We start from the raw sequence: 20,571 nt of genomic DNA on the forward strand, positions 1-20,571 counted from the left end.
GTGTGTGTGTGTGTGTGTCTCATGAATAAATAAATAAAATCTTTAAAAATAAATAAATAAAATAAAATGGAAAATAACTATCTGGATGTGGCTTCCTGTGGTCAGATAAACTTTACCCTCATTGTCGATGACAGCCACTAACCTCTGCTTAAACTGGAAATGTAGTTAGGCAGGCTCTGTTTCAAAGGTTCAGCTCTTCTGAAGTGTGCTGACAGATTAGTCACTAGGAAGAAGTAAGGCAGTGAGCCACAGAACATTTGACCAGGAACAGGAGACAGAAAGGCATTGTCATAGAACATTCTTCAGGCTCTCGTTTTCTGACTCTATATTCCTTAAGGAGAGATTGGAGTGGACTTACGATACAGAACGACACAACCATGCGAACAAAACCAACTCCTCACTACTAGGACTGTCCCACAATTAGAGAGCAGGTCTTCAGGGTTCCACCCTACAGGGACATCTACTAGAGTCTGCTAGAGTGTAGTGAGCATGTGCTTAGCCCACTCTTGGGCAGGACTGAAATGTCATCTCAAATATTTACTGATTTATATTACCATCCATTTATCCACATACCAAATTAAATGGATATCGTTAGAACTTAGGTGGAGAGAAGTGAGGGCTTTTGTTTTTTATTTATTTTTTTAATTTAGTAACCACATGCCAACTTTCAGGGCTTCTTACAGTAGTTGGTGAGACAGGCAAAAAATGCTAAATAATAAATGTTTTTAAATAGGAAAGTGATGTATGTGATTACTGGAATTGATTTTAGGTATACTAAAAATAAGAATGATTAATAATTCCAACTGTTTCCCCCTTGTTCTATTCATTTCGTTATATAATAAATATGGATTACTTACTACTTACCATGCACTGCCCCAGGTGCCAGGAATAAAGTTGTGAACAAGATAGACAAGGTCCCGCTCTCATGAAACTTGCTTTCTAGGGGAGGTAAATCAACTATAAATAACTAAGCAAACTAGGAATTGCATATCAGGGAAAGTTCTATGAAGGAAGTAAACAACTTTCTGCATAAAAGAATAATTGAAGCTGGACTAACTATATTACAGGAGGAGAGTGTCAGCAAAGGCTTTGCTGAGGAGATCACTCTTGGGAGATACCTAAGGATATGAAGCTGCCAGCCCCCTGGAAAAGCTGGGGAAGGAACATTCCAGGCAGAGAAGACTATAAGTGCAAAATCTCTAAGGTAGAAAATAGCTTGGCCATAATCAAGCAACAGAAAGGTCAATGTGCTAAAGCATACTACTAAACCAGAAAGTGTGATCTGCAGTGAAGCCAGAGAGGTGGCCAGTATGGTGGACACGACTCTTTGTTTCCCAATACCCATCTATTCATTCTCCCTTCTTCCATGTCATATGTAGAAATCTATCCAGTTAAAAACTTACCCCCCATGCTCCCTGTAGTGAAATGGGCCACATGACCCTTCCTGGCCAATGAGATGAACGTGGTAGCCTATTGTGTGGGTTTTCTGGAAAGGCCATTATTTTCCTGAGCTAAAGAGATTGGCTGATTCAGCAGGAATTATTAACCCTTTGCAGTTTCCCCTCCCTCCTTTATTCCTGCTTGAAAGGAGGGCACATTTCCTAGAGGAGGAGCAGCCATCTTAAGATCCTAATGACAAAAGCCACACACATGGATGGCACAAGAGGGTACAAGAAGGAACCTTAGGGGTTTTTTGTTTGTTTGTTTGTTTTTTATTTTTTTACTTCCTCAATTAGTTGCACCAGTCCTGCAAAGCCTGCTTCTGGACTAATAAGGAAAATAAACCCCTATTTGACTAAACTACTATAGTTGGGTTTATTTTATGTAAAAATCTTGATCCAAGAGCCAAATCACATAAGATCTTATAGGCTATGGTAAGGAATTAGCAGTTAATCCCAAGTGCAATGAAAAGCCATTAACACTGTACACATTTTATTCCTCGAAATGTAGAGAAGTAGGTATTATAAAAGTTGGAACCGGATAAACAGCAACATAGGGATAAGGATTGGAATGGGAAGTCCAGTTACTTGACTCCTACTACTTGCTTCTACCGCTATCCTCTTTCCTTTCCCATCAACCCCCTGGGTCAGAAGTAGCCTACTTTTCTCCTTCTCTTCCTTTATGGCAAGGATTTTCTTCATATCTTTTGTGTTCTTTCAATCAGCCACCAGTTCTGTCTCTTAATAAGTTAATGCATGCTGAAGGAAATTTAAACAAAGCATTTAAATGACTTACTGAAAATCACACAACTAGAGAATGACAGAGCTGGAATTCCAACCTAACTTCAGAATGTTTGCTTTCATATTTTGCTGCTTCAGTCTTCACAAAGGCCAAGGATGAATAGTTTTGAGTTGGCAGTGATTTCTTCTGGTCCAATCTGTCCCAGTTAGTGGAATAAGCAGCCTCCTGCTGAGGAAGGCCACTAGTTAGTCACAAGAATGTAAGTGCTCTATGTTGACTTTTAGCTTTCAGAAACAACATAGACCAAGCAAAGAAAATGTTACAGTTACAAAATACAAAGTAAATAGGATCAATCCTGAAAATATGAAAGTAAACCAGATATTACAAGTTGGGTGATAGAAATGGACAGCTGAAGAAAACAATACCCTCCTCTGACAAAATGGAAAGCCAAAAGTTTTATCATACAGTGGCAGGAAGAAGACATAAAAAAATGTAAATGTTTTAAATATAACCAAAAAAGTAGTAGGGATAGTGACATAATCACATTGGGAATATATAGGGAGAAGGGTGTTAGGAGTAGAATAAGTGAGCTACATCCTCAGCTGTCATAGAAGAAAATCAATTACCAATGTCTCCTATTGACTAACCAGTAAATGACACTGTAAGCCTTTATTAAAGATATAGAAGTCAACAGTACAAGAGACAATTAAAAGGATTAAAGTGGTTAATCTGAAGAGTTAGACAAGGGTGGGACTGAGGACTCTTGTTTTTGTTATTGTTATTGTTTTGTTTTTATCCACCCTGCTGAACCACTTTTAGAGATTTTTTTTTTTTTTTTAAATCATGAGAGACAGAGAGAGGCAGAGACACAGGCAGAGGGAGAGGCAGACTCCATGCAGTAAGCCCAACGTGGGACTCATCCTGGGACTCTGGGATCACGCCCTGGGCGGAAGGCAGGCGCCAAACTGCTGAGCCACCCAGGCATCCCTGCTGAACCACTTTTAAACCAGATGTATTCTTTACTTTGAATTCATAGATTCATTACTTTAAAAAAAATGTGATTGGACAAGTTAACATTTCACTCCCTCTAAGCTCTAAAATTCAGGTTTCAGAGCCAAGTATAGAGGCTTCTGTCCCAGAATGACTGAAAAATTAATGGCAGTACCACCTTTAGCACAGTCTGGCAATCATTTCTGAATGTTCTTCCTCTGTGTTCTTTAAAGTAACAGGGAAAAGAAAAGTGACTGTTCTTCATTGGTTTACGTAATTGCTAATTATGGTGGCCTTTCCTTCTGAATCCAGTAGGACTCTACAGAGCCAGCCTTGCAAACATAAACCTCATACTGATGACTGGTTAAAATACAGTAATAGCTATCATTAATTAAGTATATATGTATGTAAGATATCAGCTCTGTGCTTTTTAAATATCTCATTTTCTCAACCAAACTCTATTATATCCATGTTACAGATGAAATAACTGAGATCTCAGGAGAAGGTAAGTAATTAACCAGATATCACATAGCTGATAAAAAGTTAGCAAGAATTAACATCCTTGTTTTAGAGGTGTCTAGGTGGCTCAGTCAGGTGAGCATCTGACTCTTAATTTCAGTTCAATTCATGATCTCAGGGTTGTGAGATTGAGTACCACATCAGGCTCCACACTTGAGATCTCTCCCCCACCCCACCCACACATGTTCTAAAAAAGCAACAACAACAACAACAACAATAAATAAAATCCTTGTTTTCATAGCGGACTCTATTGCTGTTAAATAGGGATTAAGTTACCTAATGATATGAGGAAGAGGTGTTATGAATGCTGTAGGAGTTATTAAAAGGAGGTATTTTTTTTTAATTTTTATTTATTTATGATAGTCACACAGAGAGAGAGAGAGAGGCAGAGACACAGGCAGAGGGAGAAGCAGGCTCCATGCACCGGGAGCCCGATGCGGAATTTGATCCTGGGTCTCCAGGATTGCGCCCTAGGCCAAAGGCAGGCGCCGAACCGCTGCGCCACCCAGGGATCCCTAAAAGGAAGTATTATAAGTAATAGTTTTTATCCTTTGGAATTTTCAAAGTAATTTAGGGCTGGCCTAGCTTTTCTTCTTTGCCCTAAGAAAAAAGGCAACATAGTATAGTGATAATGGCCTAGATCTAAATTCAATTCTATCATTTATACTAACCTTAGGTGATTTGCTTATTTCTCTTAATCCTTTATTTCTTTATTCATGTAATAGACATCTCATGGAACCTACTTCTTAAGACTGTTGAGAGGATAAAATGAACTTTGTCTATATGTGAAGCACTTAGCATAACGCCTAGTCATCATAAGTGACCAAATCATCTATGAAGGGCTCCTTATCCTTACCCCCTTTTCCCCTTTCTATAATGCCACTCAACAGCCTGGAGGGCACCATGAAACTAAGATGCTCTACACGGAAAACATTTTAAACTTTCCCAATGAAAAGTGTTTTTAAAAACCACAAATATATAAAGTTGCACACTGTGCTGTTGTGTCAGATTAGTAGCTAATTATCACTCGTCAAATCACCCACATTATAGTTATATTAGTGTTAATTATAACTTACATAGAGTTGAATAGTTGATAGAGCACTGTTTTATGTTAATTCATTTGAGCTTCACAAGAATTCTATAGGGTGAGTATTAATAACATCCCAATTTTACAAATTAGGAAACATCCTCAGGAAGATGAAGTCACATCCACACGTGGGAATCAGGTGTGCCTATTTTCAAACACTGGGTTCTTTCCCTAGACCAGGGAAACTCTAGTCAATTTAGTGGGTCAGAAATACCTGATTCTCTTTAAATACAATTCTTTTTCTTTTTTTTTAAGATTGCATTTTTTTAAGTAATCACTATACCCAATGTGGGGTTTGAATTCACAGCCCCAAGATCAAAAGTCACATGCTCACCAACCCAGCCATCAGGGTGCCCCAAATACAATTTTCTTAATAGAAAATATTAGAGTCAGAGCCTAAACAAATGAAAGTCAACATATATGAAAGCAAACACATATATACATCTAAAACATCACATTTTATAAGTATTGGGCAAAAAAGTTTGAGAAACACTGAACCTGCATCTAGCCCCAGTTATGCTTTTACTTGCTGCAGGAGCTTTAAAAAGTTAATCTAACTGATCTATTCATTTATAAAATAAGGAGACAAATAGTTTTCTTCTCTACTTCCTAAGAGGCTTTAAAAAAAAAATCTATTGGGATAATATATATGGGAGAAAAAAACTCTGGAAACTAGAAACTTTCTGTGCAAGTATTTGTAAACTTAGATTTGAGAGCCATAAGAAAAAGTGGCAGATGGTAGAGAGACATGAGTATGAATCTTTGTGAACTTCAGGTTTTTGTTATCTTCCTGCCTTTTTTTTTTTAAGATTTTAAATTTATTTATTTGACAGAGAGATAGAACCAGAGAGCACAAGTAAGGGGAATGGCAGAGGGAGAAGGAGGTTCTCTGCTGACCAGGGAGACCTCAGCTGGACTGAATCCCTGGACCCTGGGATCATGACCCATGCTGAAGGCAGATGCTTAACCTACTTAGCCACCCGGCACTCCTCATAACTGCCTCTTAAATATAAAGAGTGACCATCAGTCACCCACATGACAGACGTCTCTTTCCAAATACCATAGTGTCTCACAAAAAGCCCCAATTCAATTACTATCAAGAACTAAATCGAAAAATACATGTAACATACAATTATTAAGCTCTTCCTGCACACAAACCCAGAATTGGTTTTTTTTTTTCAGTAACCAATCTCCAGGATTTTTTAATTCACTATTTGTATATTGAATACTTATATGAAGAGGCTACTAAACCAAAAATTGCATAGGTAATCTTTATGCAAGGTGATCTTCTTTCTATTTTATTATTCATTCTGGAAGCAGTGATTAACCTGGATAAGAATATAGTTACTTAAGTGTAATATTTTTTTCCCCAAATTCCAACAGGTTGAGTGAAAAGGGTTATCCAAATATACTGCTCTTCTTTGTGGAAACAATCCCTTACGATTTAATACGGTTTTTCCTGGGCCTTGATTTTCTCTGCCATCCGGGAATCGAGTTTGGTTCACACTAAAATGTGAGAGCAACATTTCAGGATGGAGTTGGGGGGAGGGGGCTTGCAGAACAATTGACCTTCACCCGATGTTCCTTTTAAGACATGAAACTGCATTTCCATCCCTTCACTAGTGGTGGGCATCAAGTTCCAAAGAAGCATCTGGATTGCGGACAATGTCAGCTATCTTTGTAACTTGCAGAGGAATGACCAACGTTTAGGAAAACAAGCGGCAGCCAAGCCTGGAGGTAGTGGGTCACGGATGAGCGGCCCGGGAAGCCTTGCCCTCCCCTGGATTTTGTCCCTCCCAGATTTCTGAGCTGGCGAGCAGCCGCTCCGCACTGCAGCCCGAACCAATTGTGAAAGACCTAACCAAACCAAGCCCAGCCCAGCGGAAGGAACGGTTTCAGAGTTGTTTGTTTCTCTTTGATAAAGAAGCCCTTGCTTGCTCTTGGCTTTTTTTCCAAGAAAAAAATTCCATCTGGTGTTTGACGGAACAATCCTCCAGAAGCAGTTTAGAGTGACTGGTGAGAGGACACACGCCAAAAGCTCACGGCAACGAGAAGGATGAAATTCTTTCTGCAGTGCCTCCAGTTTCTGCCCTTACTGATCATCTTCACCTTAGAGTCGCTCCTGAAGCTTTTTATTCCTAAGAAGAGAAAATCAGTGACGGGAGAAATCGTCCTGATTACTGGAGCTGGCCATGGAATTGGGAGACTAACTGCCTATGAATTTGCCAAACTTAAAAGCAAACTGGTTCTGTGGGATATAAATAAGGTAATAGTGCTTCCTATGTTTTCCTTTCTGGCACCTTTAATTGTAGTCATGGATGTATTCTGTGGGCAACAACTGCATACGGCATCTCTATAAACTAGGGAGAAGAAATTACCCTTGGCATTTTATAGTTCCATTAATATTTATGATTACAGGATAAATGGACCTAGAGGATATAAGATTCCCAGGTACTACCCATCACTAATTTTGCATTGTAAAGGTATCCTTACTTTTGCCCAGAAAATAATTTGTCATCTCCTCCAGAGCCTGATTTCACTGATCCCTCTATCTTCACTGATCCCTCCATCTTAAACAAATGGAAAGAGTAATGGTTTTAAGTTAGTCTATTAAGAGGCTTGCACCTCTTAAGAAAGAAAAATCCGACTTGCTGTTACTGAGATAAGTGTCTTTAAAAGGTACCCGCAGCAAGCAACATACTGTATCATAGCAATTGCCAAAAATAATTTTTAAAATCATCTTTTAGTTAAAAACAGTATAAAAGAAAAAACTCTTTAGGGCACCTGGCTAGCTCAGTCAGTAGGGCATGCAACTCCTGATCTTGGGGTCGTTGAGTTCAAGCCCTATGTTGGGCATCGAGTTTACTTAAAAACGTAAAACTAGGCAAAAAAATTTAGAATAAAAAGAAAAGAAAAGGGAAAATCTCTTCGATTTACATAATGGTTTACAAGAATAGGTACAGGCTTAAGGAAGAGAGGTGGATTTAGAATGTAACCTTTTATAGGGCCAGCGGTAGATGGACAGAGAGGTTTAGGCAGGGCACCTGATGGCCTGAAGAGCCATCCCATACACAGTAGTCAACATCCAGCACTGTAGCTGTAAACAAAAATTCAGGGAATGTGAAGTTAGGTAAGAGCTCGCCCAGTGAGCAGATGGTTAAGATAGCAATCAGTGAATACTTACTGAGTGTCTGTTGCATGGATAGTAAGAACACGGCAGCAAATAGGACATAAGGTCCCATGCCCCTAATCTTGTAGGGAAAATAGACTTTAAATAATTGTACATGCAATGAAAGATACAAACTAGGCCCAGTCTAATCTGATGTGGTCACTGATGGCAAATGCCTGGCGTGGTGGTACACTCAAACTCAGCAGAACTCTCCACCTCTTCATGAGCTACCTTCTGACTTCCTAGAGCTTTTGGTTCCTTTCCTGCAAAATAGAGAAAATAACTACTTATCTTACCTTAAAGGACTGGGAAGATTATACCAAAAAGCACACACAAAGCATTTAGCAGTGCCTGGCACATGGTAAACACACATTAGTTATTATCCATTCACAAAGTGAAATTTAAGCTAACAGTGGAGGATTTGGAGCTAAGAATTAGGTGACACATCTGTGTTAATGATTCCCACTGCCCTGTGCTCATTTGTACAAAATTTTCTCCACTTCAGAGTGGAGTGCTTTTATTCAGTAAATGTTTATTGAGTACCTACTATCTGCCAGGCACTCTTCTAATGCGGAGGACACAGCAGTAAAAAAAACACAAACTTCATGAACAAGGAACAATAAAATAAAACATGCTGCATCATAAATTATGTAATTGCTGGAAGGTGATAAGTATTTTAAAAAGTAAAATATGAAAGGGGATAGGGAATCTCTATGGTGGTGGTGGGGAAGAGGGATGAACATGTTCGTCTTATACAGAACGCCTCATGAGTTGAAGATAGTTGAGTCAAGATCAGAAAAGGCAGATGGTGCTGAGCCCCTCATATCTCTGCAGAGAGGGATCAGTAAATGCACAGAGTGAGGGAAGGGAAAAAAGTAAAAATCTAGATCTATCCTTTCAAACACAATGGTAGGTACTAGCTACTAGCTACTATGGCCATTGAGCATTTGAAATGTAGCTCCTCTGAATTGAGATGTGCTGTTGTGTAATTACACACAGGATTTCAAAGATAGTATGAAAAAAGGAATGTTGAATTATCTTACAACTTTTACATACATTAAATGTTGAACTATAATATTTCATAATAATAACAAATACTCCAAAATAATATTTTGTATATGTTAAATTGAATAAAATATATTACTAAATTAAATTTAAAATTTTCGGGCAGTCCAGGTGGCTCAGTGGTTTAGTGCCGCCTTCAGCCCAGGGTGTGATCCTGGAGACCCGGGATCGAGTCCCACATTGGGCTCCCTGCATGGAGCCTGCTTCTCCCTCTGCCTGTGTCTCCACTGCTCTCTCTCTCTCTCTCTCTCTCTCTCTCTGTCTCTCATGAATAAATAAAATCTTTTAAAAAAAAATTTATTTTTTCAAGTGTGGCTACTAGAAAAAAATTTAAAATTCAGTACCTGGCTCGCATTATATTTTATGAGACAGCACTGGTCTAGAAACTTAAGAAGCAGCAGCTCCAGATCATACAGTTTCCCACAAGCTACTGTTTGTGCTTTGGCTTTTCCCAGAGGAGCCAGTGGAGAGCAGGTAGGAGTCTAGCAGTAGTCCAGGCAAGAGATGATGCTGGTTTTGCAGGCCAGGGAAGTTATAGCAGAAGTGATCAGAAAATTAAGGATAATGTAGTGAGTATGTATTATGTTAAATTCATTCTATTTAAATAAGCCATCTATTATTTTGAGATTATATCCTTTGCACTTTTTTGTGGATAAAATATACATATATATTTAATGAAATTACAATGATAGTAACTGATAGTTTCTATGTTGGTTTTAATTTAGCCAAGTAAAAGATTGGCAGTTCTAGTTCAGTGTCTACACTGCAGTCCACTTTTCTTGAAATTTTATGGGTTTTAAAATTATGATAGTCTGAGAGTCACTGAACTTGGCTGGAGAGGGAGAGTAGGGTGGAAATTTCAAGCAGTCCAGGCAGCAGAACCTAGAAATATAAAACTTTTGGGCTGGTGGCTATACTGAGAATGAGTCAAAAAGAGAAGAGTTTTTTAGATTGTCTTCAGATCAAACTGGAAGGGCAAAGAGGGACCAGATAAAATTCTTTCCCTCGAGTGCAAAGGCAAATTGTCCCCAGAGACAATTTCTCAGGTTAAGTCAAGCAGCCAGGATAGCAATGCCCAAAGATATCCTTCTCAGGATGTTGAGAACAGACATCTTCCTACACATTATGAAGTATACAGAAAAGGAGCATGAATTTAGGGAGGAATTAGTGGTGGCTTCAGCTTTGTTATTCTGCCCGGAATGGATGCCATAATTTTTTTATTGTCTTATGTAGATAATCTCACATTTCTTGACCATTCTCACCCCCATGCCTGTTTACATAAGTTTGTGAAGATAAATGTATAGCAAGTGGTGAGCACCTACTATATACTCAAAGACTGTCACATGGAAAATGAATTAATGAATGGAAAAAAGCAATGGAAGGAATCAAAAACATGTAGATGTTTAGTAGTCTAGGTAATGGGCAAAAAGTTTCAGTTGTGGGATAGAGGGCAAAGAATGATGAGTAAAGACTTTTTAAAAAAGATTTTATTTATTTATTCATGAGAGACACACACAGAGAGAGATAGAGGCAGAGACACAGGCAGAAGGAGAAGCAGGCTCCATGCAGGGAGCCCGACATGGGACTCAATCCGGGTCTCCGGGATCAGGCCCTGGGCTGAAGGCGGCGCTAAACCGCTGAGCCACCCAGGCTGCCTGAATGATGAGTAAAGACTTAAAGGAAAGCCCAGGATTAAAAATTGAGAACTGAATCCAGCACATTAGGAAAAAGGTTAACAAGGGAAATGTTAAAGAATAACAAGCAGTCCCACTGCACTGAGCAAAATTTTAAGTCTGCCTACTTTTTATTTCTTACCAAATGAATATGGAGACTGTCTAAAATTTTTCCTGGCAGAATTTAGAACTTAAATTTGTTGCATAGTTCAGGAGGTGTGGAGTGCAGCCCTTGGCCCTAAGCAAGGAAGACCAGGGAGATAGGCAAAAGCACGATTGCAGATGTAAAGTTAGGACGGGTTTACCAATATGCACTGTGTCTGTTGATGCAGAAACCCAACCAGTACTAAGCAAATCTCCACAAATGGAATAAAGGCAGATAGAGTTTTATTGTAGAATTTGTTCCAAATAAGGACTGAATTTTAGAAATACCCAAAGAATCAGTACCATATACTTTTTAAACTTTATTGTGATAAAATATATATTACATAAAAATTTCTATTTCAACCATTTTTAAGCATTCAGGTTAGTTGTGTTGAGTGCATTCCCATTATTACAAAATGACCTCTACTATCCATCTCCAGAACTTTTTCATCATCCCAAAAAGAAACTTTGCACCCATTAAACAATTACTCCCCAGCCCGCCTCCCCCAGCCCCTGGCAACCACCATTCCACCTTCCCTCTCCTTGTATCTGACTATGCTAGGTAGCTTCTAGAACGAGAATAATGCAATGTTTGTCTTTTTGTATCTGTTCTGTTTCATTAAGCTTAACATCAACAAGGTTCACCCATGCTGTAGAATGTGTCAGAATTTTATTACTTTTGAAGGCTGAATAATACTCCATTGTGTGTATATGCTACATTAATGAAATACACTTTTATTTTTTTTTATTTTTTTTTATTTTTTTATTTTTATTTTTTTTTGAAATACACTTTTAAAGGAAGGGACCAAAAGCTGCCTGGAGGTACAGGAGGGCAACATAAGGTTTACTTGAGATGTTCCAGTGTCCCTTGGGGAATAAGGGCTCCTCATCAGAGGACAAACAGTTTGTGTGAGAAATTTCAGCAAAAGCAAAAACACCCTATTTCCTTTTCCTGTCACAGTAAGTTTACTGAGCAAACTGCAAATTCTTTCTGTAGCTGTCCAGATTTTGGGTTTTCTGAAAGAGTAATTACAGTTTACCAGCAAATTTGCACACTAGTGTTCTGCCCTGCTATTCTCTCTTGGGTAAATGTATTAAGTTCATCTACTTGTGCATTAGCTGACAATAATTTCTTGGTTTGCAGAGTTCACAGACTAACCCTCAATCCAAGGTATGGTTTCAGACATTTTCTACAATGAAAAAGCTATAAAATTGGTAAAGGCAAACCAATAAACATACAAAAATGGAAACAAAAAAAGAAAAACAAAAACAGAACCCTATGGTCTGATCACAAATTTAAGGTGACAAAATCAACACTCCAGATGGGGCTCGTCATTCCTTTTCTCACATCTCACATCTATGACCTCCATCTGACTTGTTGCAACACCATACTGCCAATTACTTAAACTTTTTAGTTTTTAGCCCTTTTTAGCAAGGGCTTCAGCTTTGGTTCTTCCTACCTTCCTCGTCCAATCACCAAGTCCTTCTGACTTTACCTCCTAAAGGTATGTTTTATGGCTGATTCTCTTCTCTACATTCTTTCTAGTAAGGCCACAGTTCAAGCCTGTGTCATCTGATGGCTGAATTATTGTAAACTGCCTACTAATTTTTCTCTCTTCCTATAGCATTGACCCCTAAAATCTGTCCTCTATACTTTAGCAAGAGTAATCAGTATGATACCCAAATATGACTCTGTGATTTAATCAGTACCCACCCCCTAACTTTTTGGATAAAACTTGGTATGACATGCAATGCCCTTTGATTTGGGCATTGAATCCTATGACTCAACAACACCAATCTGTTAATATTTTACCACTGGACCTTTCTCCTATCCATCCCTTTGTTTACAGTCTGCATGCCCTTTCCCCGCTTTTTACCTGGCTGTTCTACTTACCCTTAAGACCCAACTCTGGTACCTTTTCTTCTAGAATTGTATTGAATGCCCCTCCTCTGTATTCCAGTAACTCTCTGTATATTGTTCTGTTATAATACTTACCATAACATATTAGTTTGAATCATATGAAACTGCCAATTTTCAATCCTTTATTCCAACAAAATAACAATTCCACATGTCCTACCTAAATTTTATATTTATTTTATGTTTCTTTCTACTAGACTGTGAGTTTGCTGAAGTCAGTACTCTGTCTCATTCATATTTGTGTCTACAAGTTTCCTCTAAGCACCGTGACTATGAGCTACACATTAAAATGTTAAAGGAATGAGTGAATGAATGAATGAATGAATGAACTGTAATTAACTCCTTATTTATTTATTTTGCAGCTTGAAAATTATGTGAATATATTTTAGTGACACAGAAAGAAAAAATTTAATAATATTTTTAAAATCTTGTTATGAAATACATACACACATTCACAAAGTATGTAAAATTCATGAATACAAAACTAGTCTTTTAAGATTTTTATGTTCTTTAAAGAAGTTTAGTTTCAAATAAAAGAAGCTATTCAAAGTACTAAGAGCAAAGTGTACCTATATTCCTGCCAAAAATGTGTCCAGGTAAATTCTTGCCTAATGCTTGGTCAAACGATCTATCCTCAATTATTTTCAGCTGTTGATGTAATATGTTCATGTCATTTATTTTGTCCTCTCTATCCTTTTTGTTGCCTTTCCTAGCATGGGATTGAGGACACAGCTGCTGAATGCAGGAGACTGGGTGCGAAGGTTCATGCCTTTGTAGTGGACTGCAGTAACCGAGAAGATATTTATAGCTCTGCAAAGAAGGTGAAATTTTGTGTTTGGTTAGGTTTGCATCATGTTAAAGAAGATGCGGTCTATGTATACAATGGAATATTACTCAGCTATTAGAAATGACAAATAGGGGATCCCTGGGTGGCGCAGCGGTTTGGCGCCTGCCTTTGGCCCAGGGCGCGATCCTGGAGACCTGGGATGGAATCCCACATCGGGCTCCCGGTGCATGGAGCCTGCTTCTCCCTCTGCCTATGTCTCTGCCTCTCTCTCTCTCTCTCTCTCTCTCTCTCTCTCTCTCTGTGACTATCATAAATAAATAAAAAATAAAAATAAAAAAAATAAAGTCCATGCAGTACTAGGAAGGTTACTGCTTATATCCCACAAAAAAAAAATGACAAATACCCACAATTTGCTTCAACGTGGATGGAACTGGAGGGTATTATGCTGAGTGAAATAAGTCAATTGGAGAAGGACAAACATCATATGGTCTCATTCATTTGGGGAATATAAAAAATAGTGAAAGGGAATAAAGGGGAAAGGAGAAAAAAATGAGTGGGAAATATCAGAAAGAGAGACAGAACATGAGAGACTCCTAACTCTGGGAAATGAACAAGGGGTGGTGGAAAGGGAGGTGGGCGGGGGGTGGGGGTGACTGGGTGACGGGCACTGAGGTGGGCACTTGATGGGATGAGCACTGGGGGTTATTCTATATTTTGGCAAATTGAACTCCAATTAAAAAAAAAAAAAGAAAGAAAGCCAAAAAAAAAAAAAAAAAAGGATTGCATCATGTCGGAGCTGAGAGGGATTCTAGAGATCTCAGCATCATGATACAAACAAAATAGCAGAAGTTTTGCCCAAGGTTTTGCAGTCTTGGCAGATCCAGAACTAGAACGTATAATTGAGTTTCCCATACTTCAGTGTGTTGTAGAATCGTCCACAGAGCTTGTTAAAAACAAACACCCCAGAGATACCTGGGTGGCTCAGTAGGTCAGGTATCTGCCTTTGGCTCAGATCATGACCCAAGGGTCGTGGGATTGAGTTCTGAAACCGGGATCCCTGCTCAGCAGAGAGCTTGCTTCTCCCTCTCCTTCTGTGTTTTCTTCCTCTCCCTCTGTGCTCTCTCTCTTTGTCAAATAAATTAATTAAATATTTTTTAAAAAGACACCCCAGAGGTTTGCTTTCAGTGGATTGAGGACTAGGCCCAAGAATCAGCATATTTAGTACCCCACATACCCATGCCTCACCCATCTGCTTCTGCTACAAGTAAATTCTTGCATGATACTGCAAATCACTGACAGGGTCTTCAAAGGCCTCATCAAGGAACTGGATTAGGGAATTAGGATAAATTTAACTGCTTATCAGGTTTTGATCATAGATAGATTTATTTCTGTAAAACAGTATTTGTCTCTTCTATATACAACTAAGATGTGCTATGTATATATAATGAAGTTTCACTCCCAAAGCATTCATACATGTGCTTGTTAACTACATACTACAATAGTAAGAAAGTCAGTAGAATTACCTGGGAAAATTCCATGAAATACACATTCCTAGACCTCACCTTTGGATAATCTGAATCAGTATAGTATAAAGATTCTGATTCCACCAGCCTTGAGAACCTCCTTGGTTTAAGTGAATTTTAGATTTGAGGACATTTTTAACTTCTATTTTTGAATTTTAATCTTTTTTTAAGACTTTATTTATTTATTCATAAGAGACACACACAGAGAGAGAGGCAGAGACATAGGCAGAGGGAGAAGCAGACTCCCTGCAGGGAGCCTGATGCAGGACTCGATCCCAGGACCCCGGGATTATGCCCTGAACCAAAGGATCAACAACTGAGCCACCCAGGTGCCCCTGAATTGTAATCTTTTATCTCAAACTGATGCCTCTATTACTGGTGAGGCCTGAGATAAGTCAAACAAATAAGTCGAAATTGGGATGCCTGAGTGGCTCTGTTGGTTAAGACACTGACTTGATTTCGGCTCGAGTCATGATTTCAGGGTCATGAGATCGAGCCCTGCATGGGGCTCTGCACTGGGTGTGGAGCCTGCTTGGGATTCCCTCTCTCCCTCTGCCCCTCACCCTGCCATGCCATGCCCCCCCCCAACACACACACACACACCCTGCTCTCTCCTTTTCTCTCTCTAAAAAAAAAAAAAAGACTAAGTAGAAATTATCCAGACTAGTGGTGGGAAATAGCTTTCCTACAAGGGGGTACAGTAGGAGCAAGGCCAGTAGACGAGAAACATCTGCATTTAATAGTAACTATTTTACTTAAATTAACTGTGAGAGATGTACATTCTTTCAGTTACTACTGCCTCTATCACTGCAAGTTAGCTAACGTCTCTGTGCATAAGTTTCCCCAATCATAAAAGGTACAGCAAGTACCTATCTCAGGGTTTTAAGAGGGATTAAATCTATTAATGATGTAAAGTTTTTAGATCAGTACACAATGATCATCTCTAGACTCATCTGGGAATAGACTGTTCTGGAAAAGGTAATTTCAGTATTTGAACCTATTCTGTGTGTTTTAATCCAAGTATTTCTACTGAAATTGCTCCAGGATAAACTATGTGCTTAAACAGAACGTGTGTGATGACAGGTGATTATCAGATATTTTGAAGTTACCGCAATGTGATTATTTTAGTAGCAGGACATTTTTATGTCACCTAACCATTTAAACTCACAGCTTGCTTTCATTACTGAGAAATGTGCAAAGCAGACATTCATACTGTGTAGAGATAAGAGGCGATGATATGGGGAGCTCAAGGATGGAGGAAGGGACAAGTGTGTCTGGGCAAATTATATTTTAAGTCATCCTACTTCAGAGGCATTACAGCAGCTTCATCATTTCAACCACACACACTGTCCAGTTTTTCTCTATATCTTAGGGGCATTATTCCAAATGACAGTTTTAATATGGTGCTAGAGAAATGGATATAGGTACAAATAGTGTTGATGAAGAACCAAATATCTTGGCTTGACTCTTTAATAATTTAAATACAACCTGATGAAATTCATTTCTGGCTGGAACAAGCTTCCAGCAATTGGCACACCAATGCCCTATGGGGTCGCTAATGGGTATTCCACCCCCTGGCTTCCTTTCTGTTTGAGGTTTTGAAGCTTGTCTTGGGCTCTGGGGTGAGAAGATCTGGAAGAGTCTCAGCTCCATGTGACCTTTAACAGCCATGTGATCTGGGGAAAGAAATAGCCATTCTGTTTTTCATGTTCCTCATCTCTAAAATGAGCATACCAAAAGTTGTCAGCTCATGGAATTATTGTGAGAATTAAATGAGATAAATAATGGAATCGTACAAAATGCATAGCACAATGAAAGCCTTTAACAGGCTTTTTGCCACCTCCCCCTCAGTCCCCCAGCACACTGCAGCACTATCTAAATATGATAACTCTTAACAGAAGTTAGCTTTTATTTGGAATACAATGTATAACAGAATTCATTGTAACTCTAGGATCCATCCACCAAGAAGCTTAGTTACTCAAAGAACCATAAAAATATCAGATAAGATATGCTGGTGTTGCCAGCCCTTAGGCCAACTGCCACCTAAGGAAGAGAGTTTGGTGAGCAACAGAAAGGAGTGACTACAAAAATAAATAGAAGATGTGACCAGCTTAATGGTATAATCAGTTTTACATAGTTCCCCATATAGTCCCTGCATTTGCCAATTAATTAAAAAAAATTTTTTTTTTGCTTACCTTTTGAAGTAATATTTAAAAAAATAAATGCTAGGGTGTTTTCATTTGTTTTGTTTTGTTTTTTGTTTTTGTTTGCCCCTGGTTATGGTTTTTTGTTTTGTTTTTTTGTTTTTTTGTTTTTTTTGGTTATGTTTTTATTAGCCAAACACCTCTCAGGGTGTAATCAATAGAGCAAAGTCAAGAGGCTAAATTGCAAAAGAAAACTTCTACCTACCAGACTCACAGGTAGTGCTGTTTTGAAATTAAGTAGCTAAGATTAAAAGGTTCTTTTTTCCATGTTGGCACATAGATTACAAAACTACTTTTTTCCCATATCTAATAGAGGAACACATAGCTCTTTAATCATTCTTGCATGCAAACCTTCCTTCATAACTCTTAATGATGCAGGTATTTGTCTTATTTTTAAAGGTGAAGGCAGAAGTTGGAGATGTTAGTATTTTAGTAAATAATGCTGGTGTAGTCTACACATCGGATTTGTTTGCAACACAAGACCCTCAGATTGAAAAGACTTTTGAAGTTAATGTACTTGCACATTTCTGGGTAGGTATGACTTCTTTTATGAAAACATTCCCTTTTGTGAAACCCAAAGACTATGTTTAAAATGGAGATTTCAGCACATGTAAAGATGCATCAAATTAATACTGAAGTTTTATCCAGGTATGAAGAATAACATACAAAGAGATCATTTTTCAGGGTGACTGGCTCACTTAGAAGAGCATGACACTCTGAACCTTGGGGTTGTGAGTTCAAGCCCCATGTTGGGTGTAGAGATTACTAAAAAAATAAGTAGACTTTTAAAAAAACAAAGGTCATTTCTCATGACCAAATCCCAATCAACCATTCTTCCTCCTCCCTTAAAAATATTAATAATAATAATTAATAATAAACTTCAGGTATTATATATGTTTTAATTTTATACTAGATTCTCTCATCTATGTGATCTTGTTCATCAAGGAAGGGATTAGGGGTCATCTGAGCCCTCTTGTGTGGATCTGTTAAGATGATCCCAGTTTCCTTTGTGTGAGTCTCAGGCCTTGAGTGTTTTCTCGCCTTAAGCTTGTAAACTTTATTATAAACCTCACATTCAAGGTCTATAGATATTGACAGAAAGGGAGAGAGAGAGTTTCTGAAGAGGCTAAAAACTGCCCAAATAGCCAGTTCCTGAAAGAGTCCCTCAAAGCTTTCTTGGATGTGAGTTTGGGATACACAATCTCTAAAGAATATTGCAATTGGAGAAAATGCAGCATTGTATTACGTCAATATTCCCAAGTTATTGACACCTGTTTTTGTATCTTTATAACTTTGTATCCTTATAACTGAATTTACCTGTCTTTCTATCTTTATTAGAATGTAGGGCATTGTCTTAATGTTTTTGAATCCCCATCACATAGTAGGTGCTCAATATTTATCACATGAATTGTTCTGTGACTACTGGAAGATTGCTGTTCATTTCAGTATTTTGATGACATGACCAAACTATTTTCTAACAATTTAACATTACATACAAATTCTTTTGATAACTCTAGATTATTATATTTATTCAATATATGAAATGATAGAAAACATCAATGACAAAATGAGGGAGAATTAGGGAATAGTAGAAGTTCGCAATTTAAATGAAATGGAGTCTCAAAGTTTTCGGTATCCATTGCTTTGCTTAGTTTTTCCAATCTAGGCATCCTATCCTATTGCCTTATGTTACCACATATGGCAATTAATCTAGGTTTTTTCCCTTTATTCTAGGAAAAATATTAATAAAATATAGTTTGTTTAGAAATATTCCCAATGGGTCTGCAAATCAGAAATAACAATATGTCTTTTCCTCTTAATAAATACTATTTCTAGACTACAAAAGCATTTCTTCCAGTGATGATGAAGAATAATCATGGCCATATTGTCACTGTGGCTTCAGCAGCTGGGCATACTGGGGTCCCCTTCTTACTTGCGTATTGGTAAGTGAGTATGTGTTTCCTTAATTTGTTCCTGTGCTTAACTTGTATGATTTCTTACCCTGTCTAATGAAAACTACTGTTAATTATGATAAACTTTAAGTTGCTGCAATAGTCAGAAAGTTGCACAAAAGTCTCTTGTACAACAGCATTATCAACCATTAATCCCCTCCAAGGCTGACCATTCTAGAAGTGGCTGCAGGCAAATTATCCAATTAGAAGCCAAATATCTTAAAGCATTTCTCTTCGCTTTTAGCAGCAAGAAATTATAAAGCAAGAGTAATATTTTTGTACCATTAATGAAAGTTAATATTAGTAATTTTTAATAAAGTAATTTTGTGGAAATAAAACAGTATAAAGAAAAAAACAAAAACAGTATAAAGAGAAAGTATAATCTGAGATTCTAAATATTAAAAGCATCAAAACAATGGCATTGTTTTTAAAAAATATAATAGTAATCCATTTAAAAACCCATGCCATTGTAATAACTGAAGAGCTTACTATATCAAGCAGGGCACAATAATGGTGTGCTCCACTGTATACTGTAAAGAATTGATCAGTGAGGCCACCATACCCCAGGTGACCCTACCGGTTGCACACACCCCAACAGTGCTTGGCCATTTTTATATTTTAGCAAATAATAACTCTTAAAATGTTGAATTACTGTGCAAATAATATCTAGTGTGCAAATAAATATACATACAGATTGCTCAAATTTGTTTTCTACTATCCTGCTTTTTTGGAATGAAGTATCTAAATTCTAGAAACAGCAGATATAGTTGTATGCATATATAAACATAGGCATGGATGGGTATCTTGTTTCTATATAATATATACATACATATATATGTGTGTGTATATAAAAGGTCTATATTTTGCATTTTACAAGTTTGCAAGGGCATATACCAAGTCATTTTCCTCTAACCACATCTGGAGAGTGGTTATTCTTTGTAATGATAAGTTTATTTTGTTCCTTTTATTCATCTGTATTTTCTCTCTTAATATATATTTGTCTTCTAATAGTTTTTAAAAATCAACACATATTTGGATTGAGGTTTCTTCTAAAAGATGAAATGACTGCTGATGCAGTCACAGAATAGACCTCTGGTCCAGAGCCAGTATAAGTTAGATGATTGTCCCCTGGCCATCAGAAGCTGATACAATTTGGCATTCCTTGCCTTGATGAACCATAGCTACAGGTGTTGCTGCTCAGCTACTATATGACGCCCTGATCCCCTGCCACATTCTTGGTCTCTGAGCATCGAGATAACCCAAGAGAAGCTAAGTCCAACAGGGCTGTGAACTTCCTCCTCCTCTTTGCCATAGTAAATAACTGTAGCTCTTTTGATTCTACTCCACTGAATGGTCAGC

General features: G+C 37.9%; 1 protein-coding gene across 1 annotated transcript in view; it reads left to right on the forward strand.

Annotated features, from left to right (window-relative positions):
• Nucleotides 1–6,285: 6,285 nt before the first annotated feature.
• HSD17B11 (hydroxysteroid 17-beta dehydrogenase 11) overlaps nt 6,286–20,571 on the forward strand; it is a 33,562-nt gene continuing 19,276 nt past the window's right edge. Inside the window, exons 1-4 of the mRNA XM_025998121.2 lie at nt 6,286–7,043; nt 13,460–13,567; nt 17,660–17,791; nt 19,097–19,203. Coding sequence (XP_025853906.1) covers nt 6,834–7,043; nt 13,460–13,567; nt 17,660–17,791; nt 19,097–19,203 — 557 coding nt within the window. The 5' untranslated portion in view covers nt 6,286–6,833. The remainder of the gene's footprint in view (nt 7,044–13,459; nt 13,568–17,659; nt 17,792–19,096; nt 19,204–20,571) is intronic.

Source organism: Vulpes vulpes, chromosome 4 (assembly GCF_048418805.1).
Source record: "Vulpes vulpes isolate BD-2025 chromosome 4, VulVul3, whole genome shotgun sequence".
NCBI lineage: Eukaryota > Metazoa > Chordata > Mammalia > Carnivora > Canidae > Vulpes > Vulpes vulpes.